Source organism: Sycon ciliatum, chromosome 1 (genome assembly GCF_964019385.1).
Source record: "Sycon ciliatum chromosome 1, ocSycCili1.1, whole genome shotgun sequence".
In the NCBI taxonomy this organism is placed as follows: Eukaryota; Metazoa; Porifera; class Calcarea; order Leucosolenida; family Sycettidae; genus Sycon; species Sycon ciliatum.
Window position 1 is genome coordinate 91418387 of NC_088643.1, and position 17245 is coordinate 91435631.

The following is a 17245-nucleotide window of genomic DNA, read 5'->3' on the forward strand; positions in this document are numbered from 1 at the left end:
GTTATTCAGATACACACTTGCACTTGGTGTTGTGCGTACATCATGCAGCTTAAAACTGAGTAGCAGCTGCCCTGGATCTGACATACAGTTTTTACATTGCTGTACTTGGGTTGCCTTTCCATTCACTGGAGCTCTTCAGTCCATGCTGTCTTGGATACGGGCTGAAGCACATGCTGGTAACAGTGTGTCCGTATCATGATTATTTTATTACTCAACTTGTAAACGGTGTGCATCATCTATCCACAAGGTCCTCCACAACACACCACGACATAGAGAAATCAGGATGGTAGACAATGAAATCCTCTTCCCCCGTTGTTTATTTTGAAATTTGTAATTGAATATGATTTGAAAACTCCTTTCTAGAGCAAGTAAATGAATTCAAACTCGTGGCTTCATTATTTTTTAGATCGCTTTTTAGATCGCTTTTTATTAGATTAGGTGTCTGGGTCATTTGCTCTTTTATGAACTTTTGTTATTACGTTATGCTAGATATACTATATAGGTACACTGAACAATAGAAACATATCTAGAGGTATGTTTGTAGTGTATTGGCCTTTGGCTTGAATACTAGGTGATTAAAAAACAATCTTTTCTTAGAATCGGCTAACTCCAACTCAGCCATTTACACATGACACAGGCCGAGTCGGCAATCATACCAAGCTGATAGGCTGTGAAGCCTCACACATGCTGAAGCGATTGAAGAGCATGAGATGTTTTTAATCTGCCGATTGTTACTCTCTGTACAGTCATAATTATACGTGAGATGGGAGCCAAGGAGGATAACATTGAATAATGTTGTGGAAACGTCACCGTCTTCAAAGGAGGTCTTCTTAGTTATTCCGCTGAAGAAGACTAAACAAGTAACAATGTCCCTCGCTATTGGGCCAGAATAGATCCTCCCCCCCCCCCCCCCCCTTACCCCTCATATACCCCTCAGCTAAGCTCTGGCATCTAGTTGGAAAGATTATTTTATCGTTTGAATATTTCCTCCGTCTCGGCATACTTGAAGTACATTGTACGGTGGAACTTCAGTACATGACTTGTGTAACCAGACAGGGTTTACGTGACTTCTTGGCATAAACAGAGAGGGTTTACGTGACTTCTTGGCATAAACAGAGAGGGTTTACGTGACTTCTTGGTATAAACAGAGAGGGTTTACGTGACTTCTTGGCATAAACAGAGAGGGTTTATGTGACTTCTTGGTATAAACAGAGAGGGTTTGCATGACTTCTTGGCATAAACAGAGAGGGTTTACGTGACTTCTTGGTATAAACAGAGAGGGTTTGCATGACTTCTTGGCATAAACAGAGAGGGTTTATGTGACTTCTTGGTATAAACAGAGAGGGTTTGCATGACTTCTTGGCATAAACAGAGAGGGTTTGCATGACTTCTTGGCATAAACAGAGAGGGTTTACATGACTTCTTGGCATAAACAGAAATGGTTTACAGAACTCTCCTGTACAACGTACCTCCGAGGACCACAGACAGTACAGTATACAATAGCCACCGTGAAACGACTGGTTATCTATTGTACTCGTATAGGGTCCTTCAAATAGTCACAGTAGTACTTTTTAGCCCATACGGCCATAGTGTTTCGGGGACACTGTGTATTGAGCAGGGTGTTGTGCTTTTTAGCTTATTAGCGGAGTGGAAGGTTTAACATTCTCCTTGCGTACTCCAGACGGCAGGCGTGAGTCAATCAAATGTCAAGAAATTTGGCAAGAAGTGTGAGCTCCATGTATGAGCAACCTCATCACTCTTATATCTAGGGTACTAGTACATTGCTGTTGCAGTTTCTCTCTCTACTGGTGATGTATGTCAGCACTGCTGAATGCACTCATGCCCAGTGACCGGGACTCACACCATCATGTGCATGATGCAGCATGCCGCCGCACAGTGCAGAGGGATCATACATGCTGCCCAATCTGATACACGCTGCGCACTGCAGCCTGCGGTAGTGTCAGTTTATTTATGTAACTAACTTTTTACTTGCTTGTTACAGAGGCAGTAGGCTTAGGTTCTGCGAAAGTGCTCAATACCTGATTCAGGCAGAGCGGTGTACACAAAGGCACACAATGAAAACCTTGGGCAAATTCCATTGTGACTCAGATGGAGAGAGAGAGAGGGGGGGGGGGAGGGGGGATGATACATTTAACAGAGTGCAAAGGCGGAGCCAGGGTGCACGCGGAGAGGGTGTTCTGGGAGGGTTCAGAGGGCGTCTGTGGCTGAGTGCCAGTCTCGACTGCGGAGAGACTTGTAGGTGCCTTCCTTGAATGCCTGCATTCGCTTCTGTCATGTGCAAGAGCGGCAGCTTCAGGCCTTGATGTAAGGCGGAGGGCCCTTACATTTCTTGCTTACAGTGTGTAAGGAACAGAGCTCCTGACTGCGACCAGAGACCAGTGAGTTGCGCCATATTAGTCGGTACGCGGTGTGCCCATATGAACCGCTAGAACTGTGCCCCTGCCCTGTTTTAGAGACCTTCTTCAGGGGATGGCCTGGATGGTCAGGGGAGCGGGTGTTAGAACTTACGCCGGTAGAACTCCTGAAATCGTTTGTCTGCAAACCTGCAGTCACCGTGGTCACGTAATGACTATAAACAGGTATTTATTATGTACTACGTCTAGCAGGAGTAGAAAATTAATACTGATATTTTACTACTCCAACGACGCGTCACGTCCGATCAGGCACTCTATAGTCTATACTCTGGCTGGAGTCTGGGACTGTCCTCAGTGTCTGAAGTGGAGCGGCAAAATGGCCTAGCCGGCTATATAGCGATTTACATACGATTTATAAACTATTTTTTTGCTATAAATGCACACAGGAAAGTCGACTTTTAGCTATCAAGCTTGGGTGGAGACATTAATTTTCTTCTCCGAGCATTGTTGCTTTAGCTATCTCTCTTGGAAATGAAGGAGTGTTGCAGATGGAGCTCTCAATTTTCCGATGGCGAGGGCTTGCAGGGCCTAGGAGTCCTGGAGGCTCTGCTTGGGAAACAAGACGATTCGCTGCGTGACAGACTGACGACATTGCGTCGCGCACCATGTGAGACTAGCGATGGCACAGGTGTTGAAAGCGACACAGAGGACGCAGACAAGGCGGTGTCGTGTGCATTCTGCAAGGGTTCGCCTCGTTTGCTGACCACGCCATTGCACGTGGCTGCTGAACACCGAGCGTCGAAAGAGGCGATCTCAGCGCTATTGTCAGATGTAGGCGACTGCGATAGGTTTCTGTCGACTCATCGATACTTTGATCAACGAACGCCTCTATCAGTTGCCGTTAGCAGTGGCTCCGTAGAAGCTGCCTTATTCCTGATCGATGCTACTGTTAGCAATTCAACACTATCTGATGAAGTCTCCACTAGTCCTCTATTGCATTTTGCAGCTGAGCATGGAATGAGTGATGTAGTGGATAAGTTGTGTTCACTTGCCGAAGCCTGCGATCTGGATGTGTGCATCGATCGGACTGCCCGAGTCTGCGGGGGCAGCCTAACACCACTGGAGTGTGCGTTGCGCAGTGGTCACGCCGCCACGGCCAAGTGCATCCTTACTCATGGCGCTGACTCGCGCATTGGCCGCCCGTTGCTCTGGGCGATACGCAGTGGTGGAGAGTGCTGCAGTGCTGATGTCATAGACGCTATCCTGGACAGTGGCTGTGATATCAACATGCTGCTGGATGATGAGTCAAATCAGACAACGCCACTGCTGTGTGCTGCCGGTCTTGCCTACTCTACAGTTGTAGAGATGTTATTGGAACGCGGCGGCAGTGTTGTTGATAAGAGCATAGGTGGACGCAGTGCTCTGTCACTCTATCTGTGTGCTGTACGCTATCGGCCAGCTGAGATGAGCAACATGGAACGTGTTCTCAGCGTGATGCGCTTGCTAGCCGAGCAGGATGAGTGCTTGTTGTCTCAGGATGAAGTTGGCCGCACTGCCTTTGCACACGCCTTCATCCAGTACCGGCGGTCACCACATCTGACCGACGTCCTTTCTGCCCTGCTGTCAAACGGTGATAAAGCAAAGGCAGCACTCAACCTCGCTGATCATGATGGCATCGCACCACTACATCTAGCTCTTGCTCTCAACTCCAGTGCACTGGCACCAGATCTTGCCCCTAAAGTCACCAGGATGCTCCTGGATGCTGGAGCAGATCCGAATGCGTTTGATGGCTCCCCTGGCCGCCCACCTTTGCTAGTAGCACTTTGCAACGAGAGGCATGCGAACATCGATTCTGCGATACAGCTGCAGCTGGCAGACATTCTCTTGCAGCACGGTGCTGATCCGGATGAAGGCGACACCATCCGCACTCCACTGATAGCTGCTCTTTTGGAGAATGATGATGCTGAGGTTGCTCTTCGTGCAATGCTCTTGCTAATGAAGCATGGTGCCAATGTTAATGCGGATAATCGTCATGGGGAGACTGCACTGCACCGCTGTATGAAGATGTTCTGCTCCAAGAATGAATGGACTTTGGTGGAGGAGCTGTTGAAATATGGTGCAGACCCGAACCAGCGCGACAACAGTGGCTACAATGCACTGCATATTGCAGCACAGTGCATGTCGGCCAAGGGCATTCATTTACTTCTACGTCATGGCGCTGACATCAATGCTGTTACACAGCAAGGAGATACGGCGTTACATCTGCTTGGTCGACAGCCAGGACTGGACGTTCACCAGGACCTGCCCGCAGCGTTTGCCTTGCTCATTCTCGCTGGCTGCTCGACAAAAGAACTGAACGGATTGGGAATAGCTCCTCTGGACCACTTGACACGCACGTGGATTCGATGTGCTGAGCTTGCTGATCGCTTGCTGAACAAGCCCCTCATGCTGCGAGACATCGTGCGCGCAAACATCCGCCTTCTGCTGCACCCGGCTGCGTTGGAGAATGTGCACTCAGTGCTCGGTGATTACCTGCCCGAATCGGCATGCGAGATGCTTCAGGGTGACTGGCTGCCGGAGAGGGAAGTCGGTGGTCTTGTGAGTGACGATGATGAAGACGAGGAAGACGGTACTGACGATGCTGGTGTGGCTGCCACTGCTCCTCCGGTTGTGATCAGTGAATCCATTGATGATGATGACGACTTCATGGTGGAGGGTATCGATGAGGATGACGACGACGATGACGACGACAATGCCATCCAATTCCAGCGGTCGGACGAACTGGAATAGGTTGTGTATTCATTGCTAACATACCTGGAAGGTGTGCCTTTCCCAGTATCATGCATACATGCACTGCAATTCGTGCAACATGCACTCACTAGTGATTAAGACAAAGCACTTCCGAAGCATTTAGATACATGTACTTCTACGCACTAATGAAGTCCCAATTGACCATATCACACTTGACTTTTGATGCTACCCATGAAACATGAGTCACATAACCCTCCATAGTTATCTGCTATGTCACACTGGCCGCTTTTGCTGGGAATAAAAGTTTATTTTCTCCACTGTACACATTCTGCACTGGTTGCATGTCATCAGATATTTTCACTGCTCTCTGCTTGCACTATAGGTATTGTAAAGGTATACAGTGTGTCTAGTTGCAGCAAACAAAGCATGTATGATTATTGTTTAGAGATACTGACTTAGTTGATCAAGATAATGGAGATGTTTCTAGATTATATCCTGTTAATGCCTAGCTAGTATTTTATTTTCTATCTTCTATTGCAACTATGTGTGCGTCTTATTAATGTAAATGTCCTCTATTGTAACTATGTGTAGATCTTATTAATGTAAATGATAACGTGTTTTGTTACGGTAGTCACCGGCACTGCTGTGGATGATGCATGTTCAGCCTATTCGACTGTGGGAAGCTCTTTCCTGGATTTCAACGCCTTGCACTTGCATGCTTTGGATGGTTTGTCAAGATGTCAGTTGTTGTTGTTTTCAGCATTTTCTCTACACATTCTGTTCTTGTGGCCGTGGGTAGTTCAAGCACTTGCCAATGCACAATCGTGTGAGTACATGGGCATCAGCTGGTTATTATGTGCTGGTCTGGACTGCGTTGGGCCTAGGCCGATGTCTGCTCGTCAGCTGGCCAATGATCTGGTCCCAAATCTCACTGCGTTCATACACAGGACACTGCATGCAGAGCTACCCGCCGTCTAGTACTAGACTAAGACCACCACCGGCTAAACAGGCTCAACAGGCAAATGCAGAGTCTACCCTGTGCAGGTACAGGGCCGTGATACTGTACCACTCTCAGTGGTATCCATGGCCAGGAGTGGCAAGGAAATAGGGATATCATCTATTCCTGATTCCAACTTGCCTGCAGAAGTATGGTCTGAAACAGGGAAAACCTCTACTGTTCTGAATGTGCGTAACCGTATGATCTGGTATGTATGCTTTTAAGAAGTTATGCATGTTGCAGTAGGTGTCACTGCTAAGAACATACCACTGTGTGGCCACTGCTACAGTACAGGTAACATGAGGTAAGGCTACGCTTATGTGCTGTCATCTACACAGCATGCTAGACTAGCTAATCATGGCAGTACACAATGTCATGCATTTCTATCACATTCACAAGCCATAAACTTGGCAAAGAATTGCTACTTACTTGCAAAAGTGCTGGATACCACGAGGGCAGAGCCAAATTAAGCAAGCCAGCAATGGAACAAGTATATCTTTTTGCTGTTACTTTGAGTTTCACGGTTATTCAGCCAATATAGACAACAACCATCGCAGTCTCGGCGTAACCGAGCAAAAATATAGCCTTGTTCCATTGCAAACCTATGTGACTTGTGTCGTATGTAATTGTTACGTGTATTGCCGGCAACACTCAACAATGGAATACGAACCAGAGAGTACATAGTAGACAACATATCAGACCAACAGGGCTCATACTGAGGAAATAAATTTTGTTCAAATGAGTGTCATAATATCTGTACAGTGAGTTTTCAACCTAGAATAATTTTTAGTTTACAATAATTTACAGCGTGTCAGTGATTCCAGCCATTCAAAGATAAGAATAATGTTGACTCAACTGGCATACTATTCGTCCGTATGCAGGCTGTATAGAGATGCGGTTCTTGCCTGCATCATCCTTGTGTACTTTGAAGTAAGGCAGGCTTTCTCTCAGCTACTCTATGCAATTATGTACACAGAGTGTATACACAAGATGAAGATGCTGGTGCATGCACATGTGCTTCAAAGTGCATCACTTTGGTAGTCTGCCTCCGCCTCCACTGGGCTTTGTGGGTTTCGACTGCGGTGGAGGGTAAGTCTTTGACTTGTCAACGCGGCCAGGGTTTGCAGCAGCTTTGCGAGCCTTGGCAGCTCCCCCAGAAACTGTTGCTCCCAAGGCGGCCGATGCTTCGCTTTCCACACGGCTACAATGGACGCAAAGAAATGGCATACGATAATATAGAAATCACAACAAGTGCTTAGCCTAAGAAACCATGCGGCGTGTTTTAAATCACCATGAACAGGACTGCCATTTCCGAACAATTCAACTACACCACTGTGGTCAAATATGAGACAGAGACAGAGAGAGAGTGAGACAGAGAGAGAGAGAGAGAGAGAGAGAGAGAGAGAGAGAGTGAGTGAGAGAGTGAGTGAGTGAGTGAGCGAGCGAGTGAGTGAGAGGGGGGGGGGGGTAACATACAGCGTAATTGCACATTGCTGTAAGAAACACACTCTGCTGTTCTGCACAAATTGTACCAGCTACTACAGTAGTGCCGAACAGGTGCAACGACATGCAACGCGTCTGATAGCATTATGCGAGTACAGATAGGCTGGTTCAGATAAATGTAATCACAGGGAGAAGCTCTCATAACTCACTGGTGTGACAGCGCCACTGCAGCTTTATCTGCCTCCTCCAGACCAATCTTCTTGATGGATTTGGAAAGCTATGTTTTTGCATTCACAATATTCAACACCACAGACACACAGATGCACAGATGCACACGTACACACACACGCACACATGCGCACACACGGATGGAAATTATACCGGCAGAAAAAAGATCACAACAGCTTGATACTACTACTTCTTATCTGGCTTGTCAATCACTGCCACAGATCACTGCCACAGATCACACAGAAACATTTCAATGTACCATTGTCAGGGGCGTACCCAAGAGGGTCAGCAAGGTGGCTCTTCTTACACACCCCTATTATGCATAGCACATGTACAATGTACCCTAAGACGAGACTGCTCACAACCGCTAGTGCTCTATCAGTATGCACCTTACCACGACAAAAATCACCCTTGCAGTACTGCATTTGATGACTTCGTCCTTGCAAGCCGTGTAACTAAATGTTGTTACGAATGCAATGACTGTCATGTAGATACTGTAAGCTGTGTGAGATGGTTGTGAGATGGTTGTGAGATGGTTGTGAGATGGTTGTGAGATGGTTGTGAGATGGTTGTGAGATGGTTGTGAGATGGTTGGGAGATGGTTGTGAGATGGTTGTGAGATGGTTGTGAGATGGTTGGGAGATGGTTGTGAGATGGTTGTGAGATGGTTGTGAGATGGTTGTGAGATGGTTGTGAGATGGTTGGGAGATGGTTGTGAGATGGTTGTGAGATGGTTGTGAGATGGTTGGGAGATGGTTGTGAGATGGTTGTGAGATGGTTGTGAGATGGTTGTGAGATGGTTGTGAGATGGTTGTGAGATGGTTGTGAGATGGTTGTGAGATGGTTGTGAGATGGTTGTGAGATGGCTGGGAGATGGTTGTGAGATGGTTGTGAGATGGTTGGGAGATGGTTGGGAGATGGTTGGGAGATGGTTGTGAGATGGTTGTGAGATGGTTGTGAGATGGTTGTGAGATGGTTGGGAGATGGTTGTGAGATGGTTGTGAGATGGTTGTGAGATGGTTGTGAGATGGTTGTGAGATGGTTGTGAGATGGTTGTGAGATGGTTGTGAGATGGTTGTGTCCCAGTATAAACAATCTCAGGTGAGTTAAATGTGTAATGCCATTGGAAGTCACGCACAGACTTTGAAGCCGAATCAAATCAAATGGATCGTTTGAAGATTAGGAGGACAATGAGGAGTCCCAAATCTATGTGGACGTATTCATAATAATTATATGTACAGTCGTGCACGGCTAAAGACATCCGACACATGAGCCGAAAGCGGCACCAAGGCTCACGTGGCCCCTACGCCCTCAGGTGGGTTTTGGACAGTTCACCTTGTATAAAGTGGTATGGAAACGCGGCGCTACGTTTGACTCGCTGGTCAGATCTCTTTGGCCACGGCTGTAGTTTGAACTTGAAATGTACGTCAACCGGCCCACAGCAAGGTGCTTTTTGTGCTTTTGGCGTGACTTGGATATGCCACTGAACATATACGTGTAGAGGAGACGAACATGTCGCCAATAATATACAGAATGCTTGAGTCTCAGTGAAACCAGTACATTCCTCAAATTGTCTGCTTACCTCTGCTACTTGCAGGATCATCTTCTGTTTTTCTTCATTTGCTGTATGAAAGGCCTGCAGTGGGCAAGGAGAACATTTTCAATGACCACTGCTCCTATAATTGTACTATACTAACTCGTGCTGAAGGATAATCGTCGAAGTAATTTGTGTATATCCCCAAGATCTGTGTCATGAAACCCGATACGAAGGGGAGGGGGGCTTAGACCCCGGTGGGCTAACACTTGGAAATACGGTGACTGCTAGCTAACTGGACCGAGATGTGACAGCAAACACACTTCAAAGTATCAAAATAAGTTGCAGTCAACATTGAGATGGAGCCCAGACTGCTGCCATGGTATTAATTATGTTACCTGGATCCAAAGTGGCACGTATCACGCGTGTCGATACAGATACTGCCTCGTCTACATGTGTCAAGATATCACCGGTTTGTGCACGTCATGATGCAGTCCGACACTCATTGCATGCCTCAGAACATATCTAGCATCAAGAGTTCTGGCAAGGTATGTTTGGGCCTGGTTTAAATCTTGCTTTGGAAATTTTATTTTTCATTGCTATCAGGTTCGGCCTCATTCTCTCTGTGCTGCGCTGATGAGTCCACAAAGGACGAAACAGTTCTGTCTGAAGATTGAGTAGCATCAAGAGTATATGTATAAGTTGCCAGAAGTGTGTGTGTGTGTGTGTGTGTGTGTGTTAACTGCTTCTGGCTAGATTAACTCTTGTGTAATCAATGGTGCTAGTGAAGCTTATATCAGATCCACTCTGATTTAGCCACCCACACTAGTAGCAAGTATTACCTTCACTGGGGGCGGGGGTAACTGCAGTTGGATCCCAGGACGGATACCCTGATGCCGTCAATCCTTTTTCTGCACCTTGTCCTCACCCACTTACTGAGGTGTGGTTAGCCCATAAGTGGGATCATTTTCAAGTCCACCCAGAGTTTTGGGGATTTCAGAGGGCGTCGGCCGTTGGGCGGTTCAATAGCCAATTGAGTCATCTTTCCAAGATTCCTTTTGAGTCTCTCTCCCCTCTCCCAGGAAGACCCACGTGACCAGTTTTGGCAGTGAGCAACAAGTACAAGTACAAGTGTGTGTGTGTGCGCGTGTGTGTGTGCAACTCAAACTGGACTAGCACTTGTTGTTTGCAGATAATGCAGTGCAGTGTAAGCATGAGTGCAAGGTAAGAACGTACCACACTGTGACTAGCACTTGGTCCAGCTTGTGCATCAACTGACCATCACCGTACATGATACTGGCAATGTGTTTGGAGTGCTTCTTCACCGCATGGTATAAGATTCATCACAGGGAGTTGCACACTCTTGGAAGCTTATGTACACTTGCAAACATGCACAAGAGTGTAAGTGAGGATTGCTGACCTTGGATTCATTGTCCAATCTCCACTCATAGTCCTTGACACGGCGCTGCAAATCAGTCTTCTCCTTTTCACCCTGCCGACTTCGCTTGCGCACATCCGCCTAACACCACACAGCACGCGTGTGCACACACAAGACATTGCAGTGACTTTCTTTTGATGTTGCTGCACGATAGAGTCTCGTTTAGGCATAACACACACACAGCAGACAGCACCCGGAAACTTGAGTACTGTAATGTATGGCCACAGGGTCTGTCTTAACTTACCACACAGCAAGTCAGCGAACATCCGCATCAACATGTCATTTGTGGAGGTATTAAATATGTCATGAGCTATAGTGTCTAGCATTTTCCATGAAAGAACCTGCTAGAATTACACTTCTCTTGGAGGTAAGGTTGGCAATACACCTCAGTTTGCCCATAGCCGAGAGGACTAGCTACATGAGATGCAAACAAATAATAGATCCTATCTGAAATGAATCGAAATGATAAATACAATGCGGAAGAATATTCAGAAATTAATAATATGTATTCGAGAAACTGACACCAATTATGGCAGACCGTGTGTGTGTGTGTGTGTGTGTGTGTGTGTGTGTGCACGCATGCACGCGTGTGCTGATGGGATGCGCCCTGCCGGATTACACTTACATCAGTTAGCTCCGGGTACAAATCCGGTTTGATGCAAGTAGCTTTGCAAACACAAAACAATGGATAAATCAGACCCAACGCAACATCACCATTGTATACCAGGAAATGCATGCGTCGGTGAGACTCCTTACTCCTCTTTGTAGTCACGACATTTCACAATGCACCTTAATACAGTAATAGTATAGGAGACAGGGTGGGACTTTATAGTAATGGTTGTTGAACATGGGATTAGATTGGTAGTTCACCAGCACTAAGGGGATTAGATTGGTAGTTCACCAGCACTAAGCAAATACTGGATGATCTAGTAGTAATACTGGTACTGGATGATCTAGTAGTAATACTGGTACTGGATGATCTAGTAGTAATACTGGTACTGGATGATCTAGTAGTAATCGGCCGCCGGCATAGACTAATCTAAGTAGCAAAGGTTACAGAGGTACCATCGCGGTGTACCATGCCTTTGCCTTACAATTCACCAGTTTGTGTGTGGCGTGCATAGTGTGTGTGTGGCGCGTGTATGTATGTGTGTGTGCGTGTGTGTGTGTGCGTGCGCGTGCGCGCGCATGTACAGCTGTGCTTGATATGCATATTGCATACGCTGGCAATCGTGGTTACAGTACTCGACTACAGACTTGTGTCGTATGACGAGTAAAACGGAAATAGACAACTCAATAGCTTCTATCTGCTTCGTTTAGCTTATGTCTTATGTGCTGTATGATCCCATGATGAAATGCACAGCCGTGACTTCACTCTCAAATATACAACTTGCTATGATCAAGACATGCACCTTCTTTTATCTTCTTGTCCGAAGCAGCTATTTGATCCTCCAGGCGTGCGATCTCCTCTTCCAGTGAATCATTGTGTTTGACTTGAGCATCAAAGCGAATCTTCCACTCACCACCTGTGCAATCACAGCCAGTGCAATCACAGCCAGTACATCAGTACATACAACCAGCATTATATGTATTGCCCAGATGCAATTGAATCCAGCACCAAATATGCAGCAGTGTCAGCAGCAACAAACGCCGCAACAGAAGAAGCAGCGGCAGCAGCGGCGGCGGTAGCAGCAGTGGAAGTACTAGCAGGAAGCATCAATGTTCTCTGTACTGCCACGGGCACAGCTGTGGTCCAAGTTCAAACTTCCCCAGGCCAACATAACACCTCACCTGACCCCAATTTAAAACTGAACAAGAACAGTTAATCGTGGCTTGGATCAATGAAAGTTCAAGTCGAGTTCCGCTACTAGTATTTACATACCTGGACGAATATTTGCTTCCAGCATCTCTATTTGGCGCCGTATTGTCTCTTCAAGATCTTGTATTGACCGGTCGAGGGGAATCCTGCATACATATACACACAGATTATACACAGATTATACAGGATAATGATAGCCGGTAACTACAAGGCCCTGGAGTGCTTGTTTTGAGGCCGGATTACAACTAGCAGTCAGAGTGTCGGCCCGTATGATTTTTCCACGATTAGGAATAAGTAAAGCGTACATGGCCATCCCGTTTTCCTTTTTATTTTTATTCGAGAAGCGCAATAAGCAGAACTACAGTCCATTCCGGCATAAAAAAAAGATGAAATCCTAGCTTTTGGCCATAAATGGGTCAAGTTTGAGTTTTTTAAATTTGTTTTGGCAATCCCCCATGGAATACTCTTCCAATTATGTTTCTGAAATCTATTTCTCCAAAAAACAAGTTGAGGTACCTTTTTGGACTCTTTTTCAAGTTTCAAATCTTGCAGCACTGCACCGTGCACGACAAGATCACGAAAAATCACCGAATATGGAAGCTAGCCAGATCCAGTGCTCACCTTTTTCTGAATGGACTGTAGCTCAGAATCGACATACATAACATGTATCATGAAGGCTTTAATACAAGTTGAAACCGGTGATGTACAAGGAATGAAAGATGATGGAAAAACTTCAAAACATATACTAGCATATTAATTTCACGGCTCGCGTGAGACTCCGTCAGACTGAGTTTCCGCGTCCGCAGTACCACAAACATCCTGAGATTCCTCAATGATCAAGGTGCAGATCAGGAGATCTGACCCACCACAAAGTCCACAGGCGAGCTACAACAAAAGAACAGTTGTGTTCTTTATCCCAAATCTCCACTATTGAGTAAACATTTACAACTGGGACTTATGGGTGTGTTGTCATCTCATGCTCATAAGTTAGAAATGCAAAAGTTCTGGATGTAGTGTAGTGCTCACGGTCGGGCTGGTATCCGTGCATCCCAGAATGACTCAATATTACGGCACTCAGTCTGTTCAAGGTGTGTACATGTGTGTGTGTGTGTGTGTGTGTGTGTGTGTGTGTGTGTGTGTGTGTATGTGTGTACATGTGTGTGTGTGTGTGTGTGTGTGTGTGTGTACGGGGACCGCTGTTGTTGATGTTGAGTATGCGGACGATGCAAACTTTGTAGTTGGTTCGCGGGAGCATGCTGTGTTGGCCTTGACGGCGTTCCAGGATGTTTCTGCTGAATTTGGCCTCACTGTGAGTATACCCAAGACCAAGTTTATGGTGGCTGGTGTTGGTGTTACTTCAGTTGACACTGCTTCCGCTTCATGGACAGGTGGTGGAAAATGTTTCCTCCTTCGTTTATCTGGGTTCTGTCATCACTCCGGATGCGCGTTCCGCAGGAGACGTTTCGAGGCGTTTGTCACTCGCCTCGCGTGCCTTTGGATCGCTCCAGGATGTGTTTGCTAATCGTGATCTTTCACTCCATGTGAAGCGCCGATTGTATAACGCCTGTGTGATGACAGTGCTACTGTATGCTTCGGAGTGCTGGTGCCCTTTGCAGGGTGACCTCCGGCGCCTCGATAGTTTCCACCACCAATGCATCCGTAGCATCTTGTGTGTTTCGCGAACACAACAGTGGGAGGAACGCATCACCAATGAGCAGCTCCGAGAGATGTGGGGTGATCCATCGCTATTGTCCTCCCGGCTTCGGAAGCGGAGGCTTGAATGGCTTGGCCATGTGGCCCGCATGTCGGATGTTCGTGTGCCCAAGCAGCTGTTGTTTGGCTTCCTACCGTCGCCTCGGCCTGCGTGTGGTCCCCGTCGTCGCTGGAGGGATGTGATTTCGGCTGACCTTCGGCACATCGGCATTGAACATCTAGCTTGGTATGGGATTGCTCAGGATCGATCTGCCTGGCGGGTGTCTGCCGTTGGGCCGAGCCTCGACGGTCCTTCCCATGACCATGACCAATCTCAACGGGTGGACTGTCTTATCTGCCACCGTTCGTTTCGTCGGCCAGGTGACAAAGCAAGACACAAGTGTAGCGCAGAACGAAGTCTCCCCATCCAGGAACAGCGTGGTGCTGTGCAGTGTGGTACATGCAGGAGGTGGTTTCACTCTCGTGGTGGCTTGCGTGTACATCATTGTTTGCCCCTGGAACCATCGGAAGCGTCCGCGCCGGCATCACCTATTCCGCTCAACGTCCCAGCTTCTCTCTTGTGTGTGACATGCAATCGGCAGTTCAAGTCAGTGCCTGGTTTCAGACGTCACAAGTGCGACCGTGGCCATCGAGCAACCAAGTCTGATAGAGCGTCGTATGGTGTTCGCTGTTCTCGCTGCAACCGTCAGTTCCGTCGACAGAGTGACCTGAGTCGTCATCTCCGTTTCTGCTCCTGACAATGACTCTGGCTCCTTTCGGAGTGGTGTGGCCCTTGTGGCAACCAAGCTACAGTAGTAGTAGTAGTAGTAGTAGTAGTAGTGTGTGTGTGTGTGTGTGTGGGTGTTTGTGTGTATGTGTGTGTGTGTATATGTGTGTGTGTGTGTGTGTGTGTGTGTGTGTGTGTGTGTGTGTGTGTGTGTGTGTGTGTGTGTGTGTGTGTGTGTGTGTGTGTGTGAATTCTTCAGTCTTGCAAGCCGTTGAATGGCGCAATCCCAGCACAAGCTGCTATCATCACCTCCGGCGATGGGCGTCAAAAGGTCCAAAAGGTGTGTGTGCACTTGCACATTTGTCTGCTTCTCTTGCGACAGGCATACATGGTACTTGGTGTGTGTGTGTGTGTGTGTGTGTGTGTGTGTGTGTGTGTGTGTGTGTGTGTGTGTGTGTGTGTGTGTGTGTGTGTGTGTGTGGTCACCTTGTTCGCTTTCGTTGCTATAAGAGAACTTGAAATCTGTGGGTGCATATCCAGTGCATTTGCAGATTTGCGTGCTTCTCTTGTGACGGGTGTATACATGGTACATGGTGTGTGTGTGTGTGTGTGTGTGTGTGTGTGTGTGTGTGTGTGTGTGTGTGTGTGTCAATGTTCTTCCTGCGAGCGCTGGTTCCGCAGTGCCGGAGGTTTGGCGGTCCACAAGTGCCCCAACTCCCGGATGCTCCCCGCGACATCGTCTCGGGCTCTGTGCCGGGGGGCGGTGTCTACCATTGCTGCTCAGGCGACTCCTCCGCCGCCGCGTGTGCGGCTCGCCCTCTCATGCTGCAATGCCCACTGTGGGGCCTGTCGTCGGTGCTGCCGCTCTACTCGTGGATTCCAAATCCATAGCTGCCAAAGATGGCTGTCTCGTCGTGCCGATTGAACATGGTCCCTGATCTCTTGGCGGACTGGCGACTTTCTGCCGTCGCTCGTCGTTTCCATGTTGTCGGCCCCACAAGGGAACACGTGACCGTAATGGCAGTGTTTACCAGGACCAGGACCAGGTGTGTGGTGTATGTGTGTGTGTGTGTGTGTGTGTGTGTGTGTGTGTGTGTGTGTGTGTGTGTGTGTGTGTGTGTGTGTGTGTGTGTGTGTGTGTGTGTGAGTGTGTGTGGTGTGTGTGTGTGTGCGTGTGTGTGTGGTGTGCGTGTGTGTGTGTGTGCATATGTGTGTGCGTGCATCATACAGGCCATGTTTGTAGGACATGCATGTACATTGCACACTTACAGTTACACACCAAGAAATAATTTCAACTATTATAAATTATCTTCACTAGTAAATTACTTACCTTTTGGCCTCTTCATCCCGAATCTGCTCTTTCTGAATTTCCAACTCCGATCTCAGCATCGTGTATTCAATGTCATAAGGAATAGGACCTTGTACTTGTGGTTCTCGTCGGTTGAATGGTGTAGCTGCTTGAGGTACTCTCAGACCCTGACTAGTACTAACCCAGTTGCTGGCTGGCAACGCTACCACTCCATCAGTGACGTTCACGTTGTTTCTTGCGTGATCCCCTGCACCTGGCGGACTGTTTGCTCTGTCTGGTTCTGATGACGATAACACCGGCACTTGTGGTTCACCCGTCCGCAGCGTCAAGCCTTGCAACGGCGGAATGCGTGCGAAAATCTTGTCCAGTCGCTCACAAGCCAGGCGATAATGAACGCTGCTTGTGCTGGTCGCTTCATCTCCATGATCACCGTAGCTACGGTCTCCGGTTCGATGAGTGGTGTTATGATGACTCCGAGTCTGACTGGACATCATGGAGTCCGGGATTCGTGCACGCACAGGTCTCAACGGGAACGATGAGTGCGATTCTTCGACAACGTTGACACTTTGCCGACTTGCACTTGGCGCACGACGTGACGTTGCACTCCGTCTGCTGCTTGAGCTTATTGCGGGAAGAACGAGAGGTACTGACGATGATGCCGAAGCAACAGATCTGGTCGCTCGTTCATACTGGTCTGCCGTCTCGGGTCGGGCCGACGACGAGCGAAGATCAAAAGAACTATAGTATGTGTGACTTGACGGAGGGCGCGACCAACCAGGACCAGTACATCTGTATGCCGTTTGCCGCTGCTTCGGCGTGCCTACCACCACCAGCGGCCTGCTTCTGCTGCTGTGGTAGTGCTGGAACTCTGACCAAAAGTTTCTGCTGCCCTCTACCCTTTCCGATGACAGGGCACTACTAGTTCTGCGTGT

At 47.8% G+C, this 17245-nt stretch overlaps 2 protein-coding genes across 2 annotated transcripts; one reads left to right on the forward strand and one right to left on the reverse strand.

Moving 5' to 3' along the window:
• Nucleotides 1–2819: 2819 nt before the first annotated feature.
• On the forward strand, nucleotides 2820–5897 carry LOC135806444 (ankyrin-3-like). The gene has a single exon (XM_065320629.1). It carries the CDS (start codon nucleotides 2907–2909, stop codon nucleotides 5163–5165), a length of 2259 nt encoding a protein of 752 aa, XP_065176701.1. The 5' UTR covers nucleotides 2820–2906; the 3' UTR covers nucleotides 5166–5897.
• An 845-nt stretch (nucleotides 5898–6742) lies between these two features.
• On the reverse strand, nucleotides 6743–17245 carry LOC135806445 (uncharacterized). The gene is made up of 8 exons (XM_065320630.1): nucleotides 16335–17245; nucleotides 12649–12731; nucleotides 12179–12292; nucleotides 11392–11432; nucleotides 10749–10847; nucleotides 9377–9430; nucleotides 7776–7843; nucleotides 6743–7324 (listed from the first exon to the last, which is right to left on the reverse strand). Exons 1-8 carry the CDS (start codon nucleotides 16805–16807, stop codon nucleotides 7153–7155), a joined length of 1104 nt encoding a protein of 367 aa, XP_065176702.1. The 5' UTR covers nucleotides 16808–17245; the 3' UTR covers nucleotides 6743–7152.